This window comes from Panthera tigris, chromosome E3 (genome assembly GCF_018350195.1).
Source record: "Panthera tigris isolate Pti1 chromosome E3, P.tigris_Pti1_mat1.1, whole genome shotgun sequence".
NCBI lineage: Eukaryota > Metazoa > Chordata > Mammalia > Carnivora > Felidae > Panthera > Panthera tigris.
The window spans coordinates 9351877-9374737 of NC_056675.1; the positions used below are offsets into that span (position 1 = coordinate 9351877).

The 22861-nt window shown below is 44.6% G+C and overlaps 1 protein-coding gene across 5 annotated transcripts in view; it reads left to right on the plus strand.

Annotated features, from left to right (window-relative positions):
• Positions 1–22861, plus strand: part of STYXL1 (serine/threonine/tyrosine interacting like 1) — a 73360-nt gene that overhangs the window by 2089 nt on the left and 48410 nt on the right. For 4 of the 5 annotated variants that reach the window (XM_042970817.1, XM_042970819.1, XM_042970820.1 and 1 more), the window contains exon 2: positions 9481–9584. In XM_042970817.1, the coding sequence (XP_042826751.1) occupies positions 9482–9584 (103 nt within the window). In that variant the 5' untranslated portion in view covers position 9481. Of the gene's footprint in view, positions 1–9477; positions 9585–22861 lie in introns of all 5 variants that reach the window. The other variant, XM_042970818.1, reaches the window with a different exon arrangement.

The window sequence follows — 22861 nt, forward strand, 5'->3', positions numbered from 1 at the left end:
GAGAAGTATATAAGTACAGAAATGGGATTTGGGGGTTATGTGGAAGGAGAGCTGGCTAGAGAGGCAAAAAATAGCTCCATTTTAGTTGGGTTGAATTAGAAGTGATGGTGATTTGTCCACATAGAAATATCGGTGGACAGGTTGGGAGTTACTCCAACATGAAATGTGGGATTGAAACCCATGAGAGAGGCCAGGGCCAAAGGCATCCCTGTAGAGGGGAGAGAGAGGTGAGGCCCTGAGAAAAATGTGAATCATGGAGTCTCACACTCCTACAACTGGGCTACACCCTCCCTCTCCTTGCCAAGTTGTCTACTCGGGCCATCCCAAGCAACTTGACTGTTAGAAAAGCCAGCCTCGCATTCAGTTCATAGCTGCTTCCCTTCAAATCCCAAGATTGCTCATAACAGCATTAACAGCTGCTGTATTAAACGGCGTGTCTCTGCTGTCCTTTGCATGTGTGACTGTTACACTGAACATGCAGGGCCTCGTCCAGAAAGCCTACTGCAGTCCTGAAACAGCTTTGTTGTCGTCCCCATGCTTGCTTTATTTCTTTGCTTGCTCTCGGATCACCCCAGTCATCGAAACAGACTTCGCGCAATAGCCATAATGTTCCGTTTACATTAGTAGTCAAATCAAGCGAATTCAGTGTCCAAGCCTCTCCTCTTCCTCTCTTAAGCTTGCTTTAGGCTCCCACCCTTGGAGGGGAGAGTGCTTGACTTCTCCATTTCTCCCATCTTGCTTCCTCACACCCCCACCTCCCCTGAAAGACTGTGGCTTCAGACTGCAGTTGTAGGAGTAGAGGTAGGGGCAGGAAAGGTCCCTGTGTCATCTGGTATTAGTATTCTCTGAGCTTGACAGGAGTTTGTAGCTGATTATCTTCCATGTGGTGCTTGTGTGGGTCTCTAGCTGCAGTTCCTTTGACCTAAGTGGTTATGCCTCAGTCTTGCTTTCAGTTGTTCTTCAGCCCCTGGTTTCTGGAATTCCCTACTACCTGCAGTTGGCCCATTGTGCCTCCAAGTGGTCATCTTGGTCAAAGTCCCTTTATGATGGCTTCTAGCTGGCCTTCTCTCTTGCCCACATTTTATCTATAGGAAACACACATCCTTTGCCCCAAAAAATCCTGGGGTGGAAGTTGGGTGAGCGCAAGGCATTTCAAATGCATCTGACTCTCCTTGCTTTGCTAACAGCTAGCCAACCTCAGACTTTTCCGGGCTGGGGCCCGGCACCTGCCTCTCTGCCTGCACTAGCTTCAAAGGGCATAGGCCAAGCTATTCTAGGGATTTTCTTTCTGGCTTTATGAATTGTTTCAAGAAAGCTCAGGCTTGTGAATTTTGGAATTCAGAAAGATGCTAATGGAGGAGGGGGGAGAACTCTGAGATCCTGAAAGGAGAGAAAGATTAAGTGGGAGAGGATAAAGTCAGAGGATTCCAGGAGAAAGCATGTAGCCTCCCCCCCCCCCGCCCCCAACGGAGATTGGCGGGGGGGGGGGGGGCGGGGGGGTGCAGCTGGCTGAGAAGGGCTGTTCACACCTAGTAGCCTTAACTTTCCCAGGCAAGAAATAGGAAATGAGAGAATATGCTCCATGGGGACCCCAGGAGGGTTGAGGAGGTTTGGATAACAGTTATAGCAACTGGGAAAATTCTGGGCAAATGAATAGTGAGAAAGGGATTAGTTGACAGCTGTGGAGGCCAAGCTGAATTCTGCAGTGTGTACTTCTGTGTGTCCAAGTCCACGTGGTTTCCACAGCCCAGACCCTAGACCAAGGTTATCAATGTACAAGTGGGGCTGCATACACTCCTATCCACACATACACACCTGCGTATTCATATCTTTGAACACACAAACGTGAATCTACAAGGGGGATTTATTTTTATTGTTGTATGGTTTGTATATGATACAGATCTTAAGTGTTCAGTTGACTGTTTTTTACTATTTACACCCTTAATCGCCACCCCCAACACAATCTATAAAACATTTTCACTATTCCAGAAAGTTCCTTCATGCTCCTTTACATCAGTCCCCCCAAGACTGTTGCTTCTGTCACCATAGTTTCATTTTGTCTGTTCTTCATTGTATGTTTTTATATATGATATGCAAATATATTGACACCCCCCCCCCCTTGCCCTACCCCTCACGTACACAAGCCATCCACATCCACATATACTGACCGTTTTGTGCCTTACAATAGGCTTAGACCATGGTCATGGGCAATCCTGTCTCTGCTATTAGCTGCTATATATGCTAACCTATATATATGTTGGGTACATATCCCATATGAATATATGTGCAGTATATGTGCTAACCTATCTTCAACACTAAAATCGTACCTCAAGTGAAGTATTTTTTTTTTCAAAAAATGGTAAGTTTATTTATTTAGTTTGAGAGAGAGTGTGAGCAGGGGAGGGGCAGAGAGAGAGGGAGAGAGAGAATCTCAAGCAGACTCTGCACCACCAGCACAGAGCCAGATGCAGGGCTAGAATTCCTGAACCGTGAGATCATGACCTAAGCAGAAACCAAGAGTCGGATGCTTAACCCACTGAGCCACCCAGGCTCCCCTCAAGTGAAGTATTTTCAATCTCTCCTTTCAGATCCTTGGAGCTAAAAGAAAAAGTTAGAAAGGTGGTAATCATTCCACATTGCATGGGAGTTTATTTTTCTCTAGGTGCTCTTGGATGTTTTAAAACAGAACTGTATCGGGATAAATAGCTTTAACTTAGCTGTGGCTCATGTCTGCCAGAAGTCAAAGGACTTGGCTTCCAAGACCTGTTCCAGCCGAACACGTAGGAGGTGGTGGGCCAGCAGCAGCACGGCAGCAAGAAGCACCGGCAAGGAGCTCCCAAGAGCTCCCAAGAGCTGAGAGTCGCCAACGGTGGCCGATCTGAGTCAGGAGCAGAGCCTTCCGTCTCCCAGGTCAGCCAGAGGTCAGGGAAGTAGGAGCAATGCCCAGTCCAGAGCCTGGTCAGGGCCGAGGACCCGTGCCAGAGGAGCAGAAAGGGAGGCCTAAGCCTGATCAAGGAGCAGAGGAGAGGCAAGTGCTGGTGGCCGAGTGGGAGGAGAAGAGACCAGATGTCATGGTCACAGCCTTTGGGAGACTGTGTTGCAGTTCACCAGCCCCTACCTCTGATGGGTGAATTGCCTGCAAGACCTGTCACTCTCAGGACTAGTAGGGTACCTCTCAGGTGTGTAGTGTATCTAGGTGTGGGGACATGGGAGTGAAGGCAAGGGATGGGGATGTGTGCGGCTGGGTCTGGGCCTCTGGCCCATACCTGTTGCTTCCAAAATACAGAGATTCTGGCCATTGCTAACAGTAGGACCTGGTGCACCTCTGATTTCGAGACCACTCGGGTAGCCTCCACAACCCCGTGGTGCTACAGCCTGGTGCTATGTGCTCTAGTTTTGTCAAGGGGCAGGCTGTGATTGAGGAAAGGCTATACCAGATCCTTGGGGATATTGACTCTACAGCAACACCAAAGGCTCCCTCTACTTACAAACTTGGCTAGCTCCTGCTTCGCTCCTTGGCCCGAGATTCTCTGAATGGTGCTCTGTGTCTACTGGATTTGGAGCTGTCAGAGGCTCCTAGGTGAAATTGAAAGGAGAGAGAGGGTAGGAGTGAAGGAACTTCTGTTTCCTAAGCTCCTGCTCCACACCAGGGCCAGTGCTGGGCAATTTATGTCTGTCGTTTCAACGTCACATTCCTATAGCCTTTCCAGTGTAATCCTGTGTAAACTGCTTCAGTTTATAGGTGATAGTAATAGTGTTAAAGCCTGTTCCTGTATTTAAGCCTTGGTCATCCTGGCACAGCCTCTGCTTCACACAGAGAATCAGGGTATAGTGGGGTTAGCTGTGGACCCTGAGTCCTATCTGTGCAGTCCTCTGGTTCCTGCTTAGTCCGAGCCAGGAACCCCCAGTAAAGCTTATGGGCTGGCTTCTCCAGGAGCATGGAGCATTGCCTCTTCTCCACCGGAAGCCCATCAGTTGTGTCCACCCAGACTGTGTGAGGCCAAGAGTTGACCAAACTCTGTCCTGAAGGTCCTTTGAGAAGCCTGACGTGAGGCCCAGCCTCTGTCTGCGATGCCATCAGCCAGAATGGAAGTCCTTGTGTACCCAAAGGATCTGGTACGGCCTTTCCTCAAGCACAGGGAGGCAAGAAGGGCTGGGTCTGGCTAGTTTCCAGCTTCATCTCAGGCTGTGTCAACCCCTAATGAAACATCCCTTCCTAACTGGCAGTTTTCCCCGAATATAGACCTTGTGTCCTCACTGGAGTGGAGTTTACCAGCCCAATTGTGTCCAGACAGCTCTGGGCCGACAGAGCTGCACACACGCCTGGTTCGGAGAGAGGCCAGGCCTTTACAGTGAAGGGTGAAGAACTTCCCTACTGGTGGGTGTGTAATGTGCAAGTGTTTTGGGGTGGCTCTGCTTGCCACCCACAAAGCCATGTGGGTTTCCCAAACTGGTCAATTCACAGGAAGATTGGTCTCTCTGACCCCCTGAAGCCAGCTTCCTCTGGCCACTCTTCCCATCTGCCTGCCCCGTTCCCCTGCAAAACCCATCACACTGACCCTCACCCCCAAAGTCTCAAAAAGAGCCTATCTCTATCTCTGCTGAAAGAGTCCACAGGGGGATGTCCTAAACTTGCCATTTTGGCACTAGTGTTTTGAACAGGCCATTAGGAAAAGGATGCTTGATAGAAATAATCATAGTCAATGCTGCTAGGATAAACATCTGACTGGGGGATCAAACCCTTATTGTAAAAATCACACAGAAAAAAAAGGCTTGATCTTGGGGAAACTAATTTTGGCTAAACAAAATTGAAAAAAATCAGAATTAGTTAACGATGAAATGAAATCAAGGAATTCAGTCCGCTTTGGTGAACTCACCAAAGGAAACTCACAAAGGAAACTCACAAAGGAAAATACTTTTGGTGGAACTCACAAAGGAAAATACTTTTGGCAAAAACTTGCCAACATTAGTTTAATGGTCTGTGTAAAAGCTCAAAATGTCAAAATATTCTCAGGGCCCAACAGCCGAGCCAAGAGCATTGTCAACCTTGTAGAGGTGGGAGCAGCACTAAAAGAAATGGAAAGCCTTCCACCTGCCCGGGCTAGCAGTGCCCGTGATCTTAGCTCACAGGGCTGCGTCCTCTTTCAGAACTGTGCTGTTTAGGGGCAGGGGTGATAGTGGCAGTTGGTTAAGCGTTCGACTTCAGCTCAGGTCACAATCTCCTGGTTCGTGAGTTTGAGTTCTACATCTGGCTCTCTGCTGTCAGCACAGAGCCCGCTTTGGACCCTCTCTCCCCCCTGTCTCTCTCTGCCCCTCCTCTGCTCATGCTCTCCTCTCTCAAAAATAAACATTAAAAAACCCCACAAAACTGTGCTGTTAGGTTCAGGAGCCGTTCTTATCCCTCTCATACTTTATCAGCAGATGAGGGCAGTTCTCGCTTGACCAGGGAGGGTTCTCCCTTGGGGAAGGAGAGAACTCTGGAGGAGTTGATCCCTGGGGCTGGGTTTTCACCTGGCTGCCACTAGTGAACCCGGGCTTTCAGAGGCAGAGGATCTGGGATGTGACTGGGGGTGGGAGTGGGGAGGTCCTTAGGCGCGTCTGTGTGGCCTCAAGTCAAGATGGCCCCATTGACGAAGGCAGGAATGGTGACTATTCATCCAACGTGTGCTTATTGAGCACCATTCACCAAAAATCGTGGGCACTGGGTGAGGATACAGTGAACAAAAGGGCAAGGTCCCTGCCCTTTGTTGTATGTATGCCCTGCACATTCCCAGAGGATAAGATTGGTGGTAAAGCAAGCAAACCGATGAGTGCATTGTGTCGAATGGTGGCAGTGAGGTGAAGACGAAGACACCCATAGTTTGACAAGATCACCCTGAGTGCCATGTAAAGATGAGATCATAGGGAGAAAGCAAGAAGCCAGAAGCTCAGTTGGGAAGTATGGCATCACCAGGAGAGAGATGATAGTACCCTGGTGTAGAAGGTTAGCTCTGGAGCTGGAGCAAAGTGGATGGGTTTGAAGTATGTTTAAGTACTAGAGCTGATAGATTGGATGTGAGGGGCCGGGGGAAAGAGGGATTCGGGGTATGGACTTGAATAGCTAGGTGGATAATGGTGCTGTCTTTTGAGGCTGAGGAAACTAAAAGAGAGGTATTGGAGGTAGGGGCACGTGTGAATTAAAAGTTGTTTTGGCCATGTTATGTTTGAGAGGCCCAATGAGGCATCCAGGTGGGTCGAGCTCAATGGAGAGGTCAAGCAGGACTACGATTTGGGACTCATTGGTTTATAAATGGTATTCAAATCACTTAGACTCTAGATCTTTTTTTTTTTTTCTTTAGTTGCTTTTTTAACATTTATTTATTTTTTTAATTTTTATTTTTAATTTTTTTTAACGTTTATTTGTTTTTTTGAGACAGAGAGAGACAGAGCATGAACAGGGGAGGGTCAGAGAGAGGGAGACACAGAATCTGAAACAGGCTCCAGGCTCTGAGCGGTCAGCACAGAGCCCGACGCGGGGCTTGAACTCACGGACCGCGAGATCATGACCTGAGCCGAAGTCGGCCGCTTAACCGACTGAGCCACCCAGGCGCCCCTTAACGTTTATTTTAAAGAGACAGAGAGAGACAGCATGAGTGGGGGAGGGGCAGAGAGAGGGAGACACATAATCCAAAACAGGCTCCAGGCTCTGAGCTGTCAACACAGAGCCCGACATGGGACTCAAACCCATGGACCTTGACATCATGACCTGAGCCAAAGTCAGACACTTAACCGACTGAACCCCCAGGCACCCCTAGGCTCTAGATCTTCTAGTAGTGGTTCTCAAGTAGCAGTGACTTGCCCTCTTCTTTCAGGGGACATTTGGCAACATCCAGAAACAGTTTGGGTTGTTTACAACTGGGTGGGGAGGGCTTTGCTACTGACATCTACGGGGTGGAGGCCAGGGATGCTGCTAAACATCCTGCAATGCACAGGTCAGCCCCCCACAGCACAGAATTATCTGGCCTCGAATGTCAATGTCAATGGTGCTGAGGTTGAGAGTCCTGTCCTAAAGAGAGAGTGTAGACAGAGAAGGAAAGAGATGACTGCCTAAGGACTTTTTTTTTTTAAATATATCTTAAAAAAATTTTTTTTTAATGTTTTGAGAGAGAGAGACAGAGCGTGAGCCAGGGAGGTCAGAGAAGGAGGGAGACACAGAATCCAAAGCAGGCTCCAGGATATAAGCTGTCAGCACAGAGCCTGACGCAGGGCTCCAGCTTGTGAACTGTGAGATCATGACTGGATGTATCTAAATATCTTTTTATTTTCATTTTGTTTCTCCCCTACTTGTGCTCTCTCTCTTAAAATAAACAGAGAGGGAGAGAGAGAGAGAATCCCAAGCAGGCTCCTCAGTGTCAAGTGCAGAGCCCAATGAGGGGTTCCAGCTCCTGAAGTGTGAGATCATGGTGACCTGAGCGGAAACCAGGAGTTGAAAACTTAACTGACTGAGCCACCCAGGAGCCCCGTGGACTTTCTTAACATGAGGAGGTAGAGCCTCCCACCCAGAAGACCAAGTAGCAACAAACAGTGGGAGAAGAGAAGCCTGGGGAGGGGAGTGTTCTGAGAGTAGAGAGTATTGGGAGGGAGGGGTGCTGAACTGGGTTAAGTGCTAAGAGGCTCCATCCTTTGAGCCCAGGGAGAAGTGATTAATGGCTGAGGCAAGGTGGACATTGTTGATGGCCTTGATAAGAACAATTCCTACGGTTCGATGGGCTCCAGGGGAGAAGATTGCATTTCTTCCCTGTTCAGAATGTCTCACGTGTAATTTCATTAATCCACACACAATAGGGAGGTGCTATTATCTTGGTTTTTACAGAAGTGGCAATATTACTAATAGCCCTGTTTTATAGAGGTAGAAACTGAGGCGCAGAGAGACTAATTACTCCCCCCTGATCAGGCAGCCGACAGTAAGCGGCACAGCCAGGATTTGGACCTAGAGAGTCTGGAAGCGAGGAAGTGGAGGGAGTGAGACGTCTCTCTGTAGAGAACAGAGATGGGTACCGAGGATGTTTGCCTGCTGATAGGAATGATCCATGTGGAGGCTGAAATTGGTGATGTTGGAGGGGAGGCTGAGGACCAAAGTCTGACTTAGTGGGAAGGATCCAGGGCCCATGGTGAGGGGGGTGGCCTTTCCCAAGAGCATTCTACTGGTTACTCTGAAGTGGGTCCTAACTGTCCTGAGCAAGATTATCCCTAGGCTCAACTTCTCTCCCACATGCCCCCTGCTGGCCGCCAGAGGCCTGCTGGCTAACTCTTTGTAGCCCCCACCCCTGCTAACAGGTAGCCTCCCTGTACAAGTGGCTGCACAGGCCCAACCTTTCCCCCTCCATGTTCTTGGGGCAAAAGAGCCCAGCCCAGCCCGGGCGGGCAGTTCTGTCAGTACACATCAGCGATTCTCCACCCAACGTTGGCCTCCGTGATCTTTGTCCTAAGTCTACAAGGCCCCTCCGCAGGGTCATGGCTTATCTCTCTCTACCTGCTGTCACACCAGCCTCCTTTGGACTCTGTCAAGTACTGAATGTTCTTCCCTTCCTCACTCTCTCTCCCTTCTCTGCCTGGCTAAGTCTTGCATAGCCACCTGGTTCAGCCTAGCAGTCACATCTCAGCCCTTTCTGTCTGCTCCAGCCAGATGAGGCCCTCCTGTTAGCTTGTCCTCCAACACTGGATGCTGACTCTTGTAGTGCTTTTCCTGTTTATAATGTGGTTTGTGGCTCAATGTCTGTATTCCATGCTAGGCTGTAACCTTCATGAGGGTAGTCTGTTTCACCAGTTATTTCCAGTGCCTGGTATACAGTAGGTGCTCAGTAATGAAATGAAAGAAGAAAGGAATCGGTGACTGTATTACAGCCTACTGTGTATTTCTCTGGCTCAGATACGCTGTGTACAATACTTGATTTTCTGTGATGCACATGTTACTACAAATTTTTGAAGCTTTCCAGATCACCTTCATGATTATTTTCATCTTTGTTTGAAGGTGTGTTAAAGAGTTTAATCCAGTATCTTTGGGCATTCATTTAAAATGGAAAGAAGGGGGCGCCTGGGTGGCGCAGTCGGTTAAGCGCCAGGCTTTGGCTCAGGTCATGATCTCGCAGTTCGTGAGTTCGAGCCCCACCTTGGGCTCTGTGCTGACAGCTCAGAGCCTGGAGCCTGCTTTCGTTTCTGTGTCTCCCTCTCTCTGCCCCTCCCCAGCTTGCACTCTCTCTCAAAAATAAACATTAAAAATTAAAAAATATATATAAAAAATAAAATGGAAAGAAGCACTAGTCCACTAGGCTCCATGCTGAGCATTGATCCTGCTTAAGGTTCTGTCTTCCCCTCCCTCCCCCCTCTTTCTCCCTCCCTCTCCCTCTCTCCCCTGCTCGCTCTTGCGCTTTTTCTCACTCTAAAGTAAATAAATAAAATAAAGAGGTACTAAGCTTATACATTATTGATTCTTCCCAGTAGGATGGCTGGTTTGGTTTTGTGTGAACCAACAGAGCTTTACAACATCTTGAATCAGGTCACAAAACTGTCGCGACTGACTGAACCCAACTATCTCTGCCTATTGGGTAAGTGCTTTAAAAATATGATTTTTGGTGAATCAACAAATCTATGGGGATGAGGGAATAAATGACTTTAGAAAACCTTTAGATTCCTTCGACATAGCTTAAAATGATGCTACTAATTGTCACATGACTTGGAAATCATTCCAGGTTAGGTCTAGAAGTTCTTGGAAGACCTGTGTTCTTGTCAAGTGAAACATTTCAAACATCCAGCAAATACATAGTGATGCTGACAAATGCCCATGTACCCACCACTCAGATTCAGCGTACATAACGTTAACATAGATGTACCCCTCTATCATACTCCATCCTGATCCCATCGCTTCTCCTCCCCAAAGATGATTGGCTCTGTATTTTTACATTTTTACTATATATGCAGGCATCCTGAAATAACGTGTGGCTTGATCATTTATACAAATTGTACCGTAATGTACAATCATTCTGCAGCTTGCTTTTTCTTAGAATTTTTGAGATCTGCCCCCCTCCACCCCTGCCCCATGTCTAAATGTGAAGATCCGTTTTAACTGTCAGGGTAGCGCCCATTGCTAATCAGTCGGATGTGTTGCTTGCGTTGTTTCTATTGATGAACAGTGCCTTGTGCAACTCTTATTCACGGGCAAGAATTTCTTCAGGGTATCTAACTAGAAATGGTATTGACAAGTTGCAGATTCCGCTTTCACTACATTATTGTCAAATTGCCTCCAAAAAGATGATCATTTTGCATTCCCATCATCAGTGTAAGACCCATACCTACCGACACCCGGTTTTGTCAGCCTGGAAAATTTTTGCATTCTGATTGGTGTGAACTTGTGATTTTTTTTCTCCCCCAATTAAAAAAATCACAATAAAATACACATAACATAAAATGCGCTGTTTTGGCCACTTTTAATTGTACAGTTCAGTGTATCAAATACGTTCATAATGTTGCACGGTATTATGCACACCACCATCCATCTCCATAACTCCTCATCCTGTAAACTCTAAAACTTACACCCATTGAACACTAACTCCCCATCCCTCCCATCCCTAATCCCCTGGAAATCCCCATTCTCCTTTCTGCCTCTGTGATTTTTTTTTTTAAATTTTTTTAACGTTTTATTTATTTTTGAGACAGGGAGAGACAGAGCATGAACGGGGGAGGGTCAGAGAGAGAGGGAGACACAGAATCTGAAACAGGCTCCAGGCTCTGAGCAGTCAGCACAGAGCCCGACGCGGGGCTCAAACTCACGGACAGTGAGATCGTGACCTGAGCCGAAGTCGGACACTTAACCGACTGAGCCACCCAGGCGCCCCTCTGTGATTTTTAAAAAAATTTTTGAATGTTTTTTTTAAATTTATTTTTGAAGGAGAGAGAGAGACAGAGCATGAGTAGGGGAAGAACAGAGAGAGAGGGAGACACAGAATCCGAAGCCAGGCTCCAGGCTCTGAGCTGTCAGCACAGAGCCCAATGCAGGGCTTGAACCCACAAACTGTGAGATCATGACCTGAGCCGAAGTCAGACGCTTAACCGACTGAGCCACCCAGGCACCCCATCTGCCTCTATGATTTTTGACCATTGCAGGTCATGTAAGTGGAACCATACAGTATTTGTGTTTTGCAACCGGCTTATTTCACTGAGCATCATCACATCATCCAGGTTCTTCATGTTGTAGCATATTGCAGAATTTTCCTAAGGCTGAATAATATTCCGTTGTATGTATATACCACATTTTGCTTATCCATTTATTTGTCAACAGACATTTGGGTTGCCTGCATGTTTTAGATCTCGTGAATGATGATGATCATGGGTGTACAAATATTTCTGAGCCCCTGCTTTTATTTCTTTTGGGTATATAAGCCAGAAATGGAATTGTTGCATCATGTGGTGATTCTATTTTTAATTTTTTGAGAAATTGCCCCATTGTTTTCCACAGCAGCTGTGCCATTTTACATGAACACAAGGGTTTACAAATCTTTAATTCCTCCACGTTATTGTCAACACTTGTTATTTTCTGGGTTTTTTTTGGGGGGGGTAGTAATCATTCTAAGAGGAGGGAGGTAGTATCTCCATATAATTCTGATTTGCATTTCCCTAATGATTAGTGATGTTGAGCATCTTTTCCATGTACTTATTGGCTATTTGTATATCTTCTTTGGAGAAATATGGGATCGAGTCCTTTGCCCATTTTTGAATCAGTTTTTTTTTTTTTTACTTTTGAGTTTTATCAGTTATATACATATTCTGGATATTAATACCTTATCAAATTTAACAGTCATGAAGTTCAGTTTGCCTATTTCTTTTTCATTTGTTGCCCATGCCTTTGGTGTCCTATCCAGGAAATCATTGCCAAATCCAATGTCATGAAGATTTGCCCTATGTTTTCTTCTTCAAGTTTATACTTTTAGGTCTTACATTTAGGTCTTTTATCCATTTTGAGCTAATTTGTGTATGTAGTGTTAGATAAAGGTCCAACTTCATTCTTTTGCATGAGGATATCCAATTTTCCCAGCACCATTTGTTGAAAAGACTGTCCCATTCTTAATCTCTTGAGATTCTGTATGAATTTTAGGATGTGTCTTCCTTCCTTCTTTCTTTCCTTCCTTCCTTCCTTCCTTCCATGTTTGTTTATTTTGGGGGGGGGGGCGGGTAGGGGGTGGGGAAGATATAGTGCAGAGCCCGATGTGGGGCTTGATCTCATGAATCCTGAGACCATGACCTGAGCCAAAATCAGTCACCCACTTAACTAACTGAGCCACGCAGGCACCCTGGGTTTTTCTCTTTCTATAAAAAAAATCATTGGGAGTTTGATAGATAGTGAATTGAATCTATAGATTGTTTTGTATAGTATTGACATCTTAACAACATTGTTTCCCAGTTTATGAACATGGAGTGTTTTTCCACTAATTTGTCCTTTAATTTCTTTCAGCAACATTTTGTAGTTTTCCACGTACAAGTCTTTTGCCTCTTTGGTTAAATTAGTTCTTAAGTATTTTATTCCTTTTGACATAATTGAAAATGGAATTATTAATTTCTTTGTCAGGTCGTTTATTGTGAGTGTATAGAAATACGACTGATTTTAGTGTGTTAACTTTATATCCTGAAGCTGTGATGAATTCATTTGTTGGTTCTAACAGGGTTTTTTTTGTTTGTTTGTTTTGTTTTTTTTGGTCAGATCTTCAGGGTTTTTCAAATCTCATTGACTTTACAGTACAAAGAATATATTTTAATGTATGGAATTTTTAGAAGTTTATTTTTTTAGTAATTTCCACAGTCACCACGGGTCTCAAATTGATGAACCCCAGATCAAAAGTCACTTGCTCCTCCAACTGAGTCAGAGAGGGAGACACAGAATCCGAAGCCAGGCTCCAGGCTCCAGGCTCCAGGTGCCTTTAGGGTTTTTTTTGTTTTGTTTTGCTTTTTTTTTTTTTTTTTGGTTTACACATATGAGATGATCTCATCTGCAAACTGAGTTGATTTTGCTTCTTCCTTTACAATTTAGATGCCCTCTATTTCCTTTTATTGCCTAATTGCTCTGGCTAGGGCTTCTAGTACTTTGTTGAATAAAAGTGGTGAAAGTCCACATCCTTGTGTTTTTCCTGACCTAGAGGAAATGTCTGTAGTCTTTCACCATCGAATATGACATTTGCTCCATTTTTTTTTTTTAACATGTGGTTTTAGTATGTCGAGGTAGTTTCTTTTTATTCCTGGTTTGTTGCATGTCTTTCTTATGAGAGTGTACCACATTTTGTCAAATGCTTTTTCTCATCGGTTGGAATGATCATGTGGTTTCTTTCTTTCGTTCTGTAGATGTGGTATATTACATTGACCTTTTGGTATGTTGAACCATCCTTACATTCCAGAAATAAATCTCACTTGTTTACGGTATGTAATCCTTTTAATATGCGGCTAATATTTTTTTGGAGAATTTTTGCATCAGTGTTCATACTGGCCTGTAGGTTTTTTGTTTCTCCGTTTTTCTTGTAGTTTCTTTTGCTTTGGTATCAGGGTAACGTTGGCTTCATAGAATGACTTAGGAAGTGTTCTTTCCTCTTCAATTTTTTTGAAAAGTGAGAAGTATTGGGATTAGTTCTTCTTTACATATTCACCAGTGAATGCATCAGGTCCAGGGCTGATTTTTCTTTATTAAATAAATTATATTAAAAAAATTTTTTTTAGTTTATTTATTTTTCAGAGAGAGAGAGAGAGAGAGAGAGAGAGAGCATGCAAGCACAGGTGAGGGAGGGACAGAGAGAAGGAGAGACAGAATCTCAAGCAGGCTCCATGCCATCAACACAGAGCCCAATGTGAGGCTCGTACTCACAAACCATGAGACCATGACCTGAGCTGAAACCAAGAGTTGGACGCTCAACTATCTACACCACCCAGGCACTCTAAATCAATATTTTAATAAACACATGAAATTCTTCTCTATGGGGATGAATAGATCTCTAGGTCAGGGATTTCAAAAGGTTTATCATCATCTTTTGAGACAATACACTGAATTCTGAAGTGTTAGATTGGTGAGAAGCGATGGATGAGATCTTTTCTGGGATCTGCTTTTGGTCAGAAACGGGAAAGACCCTTCAGAGTAGTGGACTTGGGGAGAGTACAGACCAGGGAAAAGCCTCAGTGCATGTACTGTACCTGGCTTATAATTCTGCTTTGGGTCAACTCTACCAGTATAAGAATATACATGTGAATTATAATAATATTGAATATAGTTTAAACTCTCCTCTATGAATATATGTCCTGTATAGATCCAGCCTGATAATTAGAGTGGTCGAGTGGTCTATGCAACGCTTCTTCTTCTTCTTCTTTTTTTTTTTTTTTGGTCAGGAGAGTTTTAAATTTTTTTTTAGAGAGCACAAGCAGGGAATAAGGAAAGGGGGAAATGGAGCCTAAACTGAGCATGGAACCTGTTGCCAGACTTGATCCCACGACCCTGGCATCATGACCTGAGCGGAAATCAAGAGTCTGATGCTTGAGTGCCTGGGTTGGTCAAGCATCCAACTTTGGCTCAGGTCATGATCTCATGGTTTGTGAGTTTGAGACCCACATTGGGCTCTCTGTTGTCAGCACAGAGACCGCTTTGATCCTCTGTCTCCCCCCACCCCCCCCGTTCCTCCCCCTCTGGTTTTCTGTCTCTCTCCCCCGCCCCGATCCCTCCCCCTCTGATTTTTTGTCTCTCTCAAAAACACCCTTCCCCCCCACCCCCATCAAAATAAATAAACTTAAAAACAAAAAAAGAGAGAGATGCTCAACCAAATGAGCCACCCAGGAGATTTTTGATCATTGATTCAATCTCCTTACTGGTTATAGGTCTACTCAGATTTTTTCCTTCTTTGTGATTTGGTCTTGGTAGGTTTGTGTTTCTAGGCATCTGTCAATTTCATTTAGGTTTTTTAATTTTTTGGCATATAATTGTTGATAGTACTCTTTTACAGTCTTCTTTATTTCTGTGGAATTGGTAGTAATGTCTCTACCTTGATTTTTGACTTTAGTAATTTGGATCTTCTCTCTTTTTCTTCTTCTTAGTCCATCTAGCTAAAGGTTTGTTGATTTTATTTTTCAAAGAGCCAACTCTTGGCTTCATGGATTATTTTTTTTTTAAGTCAGTGTCATCTGGGGCACATGTGATGAGGTCTATGCTGATTTAAATTTGTATCTGCACATATATGCACAATAGTCCCCAAAGCTAAAGACCACATGATTGTAGAAATTAAAAAAAATAAAATGGCCCTTCTTGGAAGATTAGAGCAACACATCCAATCCTCTTGTTTGTTTGTTCATTTTTAATTTTTTAAATGTTTGTTTATTTGGGGGGGGAAACAGCATGAGTAGGGGAGGGCAGAGAGAGAGGAGAGAGAGAATCCCAGGCAGGTTCCATGCTGTCAGCACAGAGCCCGATGTGGGGCTCGAACTCACGAAACCATGAGATCATGACCTGAGCTGAGATCAAGATCTGCTTAACCAACTGAGCCCCCCAGGCGTCTCCCAGTCCTCTTGTTAAGAAGCTATAACTGAACCCAGTTTGTCTGCCCGCCATGGCACAGCAAAGCCAATCCTACAGCGAGGAAAGGGTTTGAGAACAGCCAAATGACAGGAGGGCGAGCCTCAAATCTGCCTTCCTGAAGGGGAAGAGAACAAGTGTTTGATAATCCTAGGGATTGGGATTTCATATGTATTGATGAAAAGGATGGGGAAACTTAAGACTGTTTATGAGGAAAGGTGGAGCATTCATATCACACAAATGTATGTTAACATATATCTCATGTTCACTTTACAGTGGACACAGCATTAAAATGAGGCAAAATTCAGGAGGTCGTCTTAGGGCAAAGAGAAGGGGCTCTGTGCATGCTCTGAGAGCAGGATGGGGTTTGGGGCTCTTATTTCCAGTCAGGAATGCAGGGCTTTGTATGTTCATCGGCTGGAACCCTATCAGTGACCTTGAGTCTAGGCTTCTGCAGAGACAGTAGTGGATTTGTTAGTGAGGTCTGGAAAAAAAAAGCCATAGCTGATTAGGGAGAAACGGGTCTCTGAAAAACAAGCTTTAAATTTCCTGTTAGTTTCAGGGTGCCTGGGTGGCTCAATTGTTAAGCGACCAACTTTGGCTCAGGTCAGGATCTCACAGTTCGTGGGTCCAAGCCCCGCATCGGGCTCTGCGCTGACAGCTTGGAGCCTGAAGCCTACTTCCTTTCTCTCTGCCCTTCCCTCTGCTTGCAGTCTGCCTCTCTCTCTCTCAAAAATTGATAAACATTAAAAAAAATTTTTTTTTAATTTCCTGTTTCAACCTCATTAACCCTATGGAGCATGGTTTCAAAGCCTTATCAAAAAACTGTAGCTTTGGGGTGCCTAACTGGTTCAGTTGGAACAGCATGCAGCTCTTGATCTCGGGGTCATGAGTTCAAGCCCCACATAGGGTGTAGAGAACACATAAATGAATAAATGAATAAATACTTTAAATGTCTTTCTTTCTTTTCCCCGAGAGAATGTGTGAGCAGAGGAGAGGGGGAGAGAGAGAATCTTAAACAGGCTCCGTGCTCAGTGCAGAGCCCAATGCAGGGTTCAATCCCAAGAACCTGAGATCATAATCTGAGTTGATATCAAGAGCCAGATGTTCACTTGACTGAGCCACCCAGGTACCCCACAAATATTTTTTTTCAGAGCTACTTTTTCCTTTGTTTAAGATTATTTACTTTATTTTTTATTTTTTATTTTATTTTATTTTTAAGTTTTTTAAATGTTTTATTTATTTTTGAGACAGGGAGAGACAGAGCATGAACAGGGGAGGGTCAGAGAGAGGGAGACACAGAATCCAAAACAGGCTCCAGGGTCTGAGCTGTCAGCACAGAGCCCGATGCGGGGCTCGAACTCACAGACCGAGAGATCATGACCTGAGCCGAAGTCGGACGCTCAACTGACTGAGCCACCCAGGCGCCCCAGGATTATTTACTTTTTGAGAGAGTCAGCGTGTGAGTGGGGGAGGGTCAGAGAGCAAGGTTGAGAGAGAAACCCAAGCAGGCTTTGCATTATCAGCGCAGAGTCCAACACAGGGCTCGAACCCATGAACTGTGAGATCATGACCGGAGCCAAAATGAAGATTTGGACACCTAACTGACTGAGCTACCCAGGAGCACCTCTTTTTTTTTTTTTTTTTTAGGTGTAATTCACAAGAAGCTACATTTTTTTTTTTTTTTTAGTTTTTTTATTTGGGTGCTTGGATGGCTCAGTCGAGCATCCGATTCTTGATTTCAGCTTGGGTCATGATCCCAGGGTCGTGGGATCGAGCCCCCATGGCACTAAGTGTGGAGACTGCTTAACATTCTCTCTTCCTCTGCCCCTCTCCCCCACTAGTGCACTTGCTCTCTGTTTCTCTTTCTCTCTCTAAAATTGAAAAAAAATTACATGTTAAAACATCTTGAGCGGTGCTTGGGTGGCTCAGTCGGTTAGACTTCCAACTTCGGCTCAGGTTATGATCTCATGGTTCATGGGTTCCAGCCCCGCATCGGGCTCTGTGCTGACAGCTCAGAGCCTGGAGCCTGCTTCAGATTCTGTGTCTCCCTCTATCTCTGCCCCTCCCCGGCTCGTGCTCTGTCTCTCTCTCTAAAAAATGACTAAACATTTAAAAAAAATTAAAAAATAATCTTGAAACTGTCTTTTGAATTTATATTTACATTAGTTAAAAGAGATCCATTCATAAGACTACCTAGAATTAGGCTTATAATATATTCTAGTATTTCAAGTTTATGACTAGTTACTAAACATTAGTTTACAAATAACATGTTCAGTTTTTCAAATCTTTTTTTCCCCACTTTTCTTGAGAAATAATCAACATATATCACTGTAGGAGTTTAAGGCATACAGCATGATGGTTTGATTTGCATATGTTGTGAAATTGTGATAGGCTTAGTTAACATCCATCATCTCTTATAAATACAATAAAAAGAATAGAGCATTTCTCCTTACAATGGGAACTCTTAGGATTCACTCTTAAGAACTTTCCCACAGGGGGCCTGGCCAGTTCAGATGGGAGATCACATGACTCTTGATTTTGGGGTCGTGAATTTGAGCCCCATGTTGGGTGTAGAGATTACTTTAAAAAAATTCTTAAAAGAAAAAAAAAGTTTCCCACATATCCTACAGTAGTGTTAGCTACAGTCCTCATGTTGTACATCATAACATGTTCATTTTTTTGTGTTCCTTTTATCGAAAGGGAAAATTCTAGCTTCAGTCCTATCCAGTCAGGGAAAAACTGAGAAAATAAAAGATCCCAGCAGTTCCACATAAATATTACATTTGTCAAATGGAAGAACTCCCAACTGAACCAGATGTTCATATTATTAAGATACTTTCACTGACATAATTTTTTTAAATGTTTATTTTTGAGAGCGAGCGCAAGTGGGGGAGGGGCAGAGAGAGAGGGAGACAGAGGATCCGATTCTGGCTCCGTGCTGACAGCAGTGAGCCCAACGTGGGACTTGAACTCATGAACCATGAGATCATGACCTGAGCTGAAGTCAGATGCTCAACCGACTGAGCCACCTAGGCGCCCCTTGTCCTTTAAAAAAAAAAAAAAATTTTTTTAAATCTGTATTTATTTTTGAGAGAGACAGAGAGGGAGAGACAGAGTGCAAGTGGGGGAGGAACACAGAGAGAGGGAGACACAGAATCTGAAGCAGGCTCCAGGCTCCGAGCTGTCAGCACAGAGCCTGATGTGGGGCTCGAACCCATGAACTGTGAGATCATGATCTGAGATGAAGTCGGATGCTTAACTGACTGAGCCACGCAGGCGCCCCTCCCCTTGTCTTTTTTTAAAAAAATGTTTATTTTTGAGAGTGAGAGAGTGAGCGCATGTGCATGAATGGGGGAGGGGCAGAGAGAGGGAGAGAAAGAGAATCCCAAGCAGGCTCCATGCTCAGTGAGGAGCCTGACGTGGGGTTTGATCCCATGACCCCAAGATCATGACCTGAGCCAAAATCAAGAGTCTGACACTTAACCCTCTGAGCCACCAAGGCGCCCTTCCTTTTGCCCTTTTTGATCTTTTTTAACCATGGGCATGATTTTTTTTGTTTCCTGAAAAGATCCCTCCAAAGGAATAATCAAATCATGTTTCTAGTAGAGAAGAATTTATCTAACTTTTCACAGTGATGGCATCTAGGACTTCTCCATGCCCTCTAGAAATGTCATATGTTTAAGGGGAAGAAAAACCTGAAAAGAAGAGAAGACCTGTTTCCCACTTGTGGGAATAGCCACTTGTGTTCCCAGCATGCCTCTGTTGTTTGGGTTTGCAGGACGAGAGCCTGATGTTTGGCGTCTGCAGAGAGCAGACTGTCTCCCTTCCTCACTGCTCCTGGTGACCACGATTATAGATGCAAACACAGGCAGAAAGCCTCTTGGATCTCCAAGTGCGGGGATCTTAATTGCCTCATGGGCCCCGACACTTTGCTTCAAATGCAGTGCTGCATTCTTCCCAAGGGCACACTTCCCACATTGGCTGTTTTGAAAGAGAGAGAGACAGACAGACAGATAGTGTGAGTGGGGGAGGGGCAGAGAGAGAGGGAGACATAGAATATGAAGGCTCAGGCTCTAGGCTCTGAGCTGTCAGCACAGAGCCCGTCGAGGGAGATCATGACCTGAGCCGAAGGCAGACGCTTAACCGACTGAGCCCCCCAGGCACCCCTGCACATCGATTTCTTTAGTCTCTGTTACTGATTTATGAGTTCTGGTATACCCTTGGATCATTAGGTATTTCCACAAGTCTTTCCTCTTTTGAAGTGTTATCCACCACCACCCCCGACCCCGGCTTTTACAGCCCATTGTTTTATATATATGCATGTGTGCGTCTATGTTGTATCTAGCAATCTTGATGTGCTATCCTGTTAATCCTAATTATTTGCGGTTCTGTTAGATTTTCTTTCTAAGTTTATTTTGAGAGAGAGAGGAAGAGGAGGGGCAGAGAGAGAGAGAGAGAGAGAGAGAGAGAGAGAAAGAGAGAGAGAATCCTAAGCAGGCTCCACGCTGTCAGTGCAGAACCTGACATGGGGCTTGAACTTAAATCCCAAGACCGTGACCTGAGCCGAAACCAAGAGTCAGAGGCTTAGCCGACTGAGCCACCCAGGCGCCCCTGTGTTGGATTTTCTATGTAGACCACCATATTTATCTATGTATAATGGCAGTTTGATTTCTTCCTTTTAAGTTCTTATACATTTTACTTTTTTTTTTCCCCCCTTATCTCACTGCATTGCTGTGCCCTTGGCTCTCCCGTTTGGTGTTACAAGGGACCGTGACTGAGCGTTTTGTCTTTTTTCTGCCTTTACCAATTTGCTATGATATTTGCTGTAGCTATTTAGTAATTTTCCCCAACAGGTTAAAGAAGTTCTTACTACAGACTTCTTTCATGACATGAATTGAAACTTTTGTTGCCAAAGGTTCCAAACAGCCAAAGCAAAACCAGTGAATCACTGAAGTAATAACGAGTAAACATTTATTGTATACACACAGAAAAGACAGTTTGCAAACTGGAAACATTGAAACCAGACTGTGGGATAAGGCTCAGGGGTATGTTTGTTATAAAGCTGCATAGTGGGAAAATAGCATTTATTTTTCCACAGTGATTGGTCACAATATTACAATATTTTTTCAATTAAAATATTAAAACAATATTTATTTATTTTTGAGAGAGAGAGAGACAGAGTGTGAGCAGCCAAGGGGCAGAGAGAGAGAGGGAGACACAGAATCTGAAGCAGGCTCTAGGCTCTGAGCTGTCAGCACAGAGCCCAACGCGGGGCTGGGACCCACGAACCGCGAGATCATGACCCGAGCTAAAGTCAGACGCTTAACTGACTGAACCACCCAGGCGCCCCTTTAATACCTTAATGTGATTTTCTAGTATTACATAGTTCCTACTCCATCATCACATAGTGTGTGCACACTGTTAGATTTGGCTTATTATGATTTCTGATTTTCACATCTATATTAATGAGTGAAATGAGCTTACAGTTTACTCTGCTTAGTTTTGCTTGTTTTTAAACCATACAGACTGTGTATCTGACTTCTTTTGCTCAAGTTTATATTGTTAAGATTCACTCCTGGGACGCCTGTGTGGCTCAGTCTTTTGAGCGTCCAACTCTTGATTTGGGCTCAGGTCGTGATCTCACAGTCTTGGGATCAAGCTCCGCGGTGGGTTCCGCACTGGATGTGGAGCCTGCTTAAGATTTTCTCTTTCCCTCTGCTCCTCTTTCCCGCTCGCGTGCATTCTCTCTAAAAAAAACAAAACACAAAATTCCCTAGTGATGTTACATTAGCTACATGTACTTGATTCATTTTTGTTGCTTGCACAGCACCACAGGTAAACAAAGCCAGACCCTAGTTAAAGAGGCAAGGACAGATTTTAGTCAATAATATACTGTTGCAATAGGAAGGAGTCCAGTGTGAACTGAACTCTGCTTTGGATTGCACAGAGGTCGCTGGGTGATTTAAGGGAGTGAGGGAGGCGGGTGGAGAGGGAGAGGGAATGTGGGGCTCAGGGGACTGGGGAAAGTGAAAAATTACAAGAAGCGGAGGGGGTGTGATCCCTGTGAAATCGATCTGGGTTTGCTGACTGGAGCTTATCAAAGTTAGATTCCTACCCTTCCCCAGAGGCTGGGAGACAGGGGCTCTACCTTCAGGTGTTGGCTGGGCAAACAGCAAGTTCTTTTGGTAACTTTGAGTTTTCTCAGGAAGGTGCTTTAAGGGAGGCTGGGGTCAGCCTAGGGATGTGGCCTTTTTTTAAAATGAAGATATGGTCACATGTCTGAGATGTTTTGTTTTATGTCTTCACTCATGGACTCACAAGCTCTTTATAAACTCTGGCTACAAGTCTTCTGTTATTTGTATCACAGATCTTTTTTCTCACTCTGTGGCTTGCCCTTTCACCTTCTTAATGTTGTATTTTGATGAAAAAAGATAGAAGTTCTTAATTTTAATACAATTAGGTTTACCTGTATTTTTTGGTTTGTGCTTTCTTATGTCCTTTTTTTTTTTTTTTTTTTTTTTTTTTTTAAATTTTAGAGTGGGCGCGCACAAGGCGGGGAGAGGGGCAGAGGGAGAGCCAGAGAATCCCAAGCAGGCTCCAGGCTCGGCTCAGCTCAGAGCCCAACACGGGGCTCGAACCCACAACCCTGGGATCGTGACTGGAGATAAAATCAAGAGTCAGACGCTCAACCGACTGAGTCACCCAGAAACCTCCCCCTCTTATGTCTTTTTAAAGAAATACTTTTAGAGTAATTTTAAGTTCATAGCAAAATTGGGCAGAAAGTAGAGATTTCTTGGGGCGCCTGTGGGGCTCAGTCAGTTAAGCGTCCAACTCCTGACCGCAGCTCAGGTGCTGATCTCACAGTTTGTGGGATCTCACCCAGTAGGGCTGTGCGCTGGCAGGGCGGAGCCTGCTTCAGATTCTTTCTTTCCCTCTCTCTTTGCCTCTCATGTGCATGTGCTCTCTCGAACATTTTATTTTATTTTTAAGGTCTTGCAAATCTTTTTTTTAAATATATATATATATATTTAATCTTTATTTTTGAGAGAGAGAGAGAGACAGAGCATGAGCAGGGGAGGGGCAGAGAGAGAGGCAGACACAGAATCTGAAGCAGGCTCCACGTTCTGAGCTGTCAGCACAGAGCCCAATGTGGGGCTTGAACTGATGAGCCATTAGATCTAGACCTGAGCCGAAGTCAGACTCCCAATCGACTGAGCCACCCAGGCGCGCCTCAAGTAAACATTTTAAAAAGTAGAGATTTCCTAAATTCCCCGTCCCCCACCTAAACAC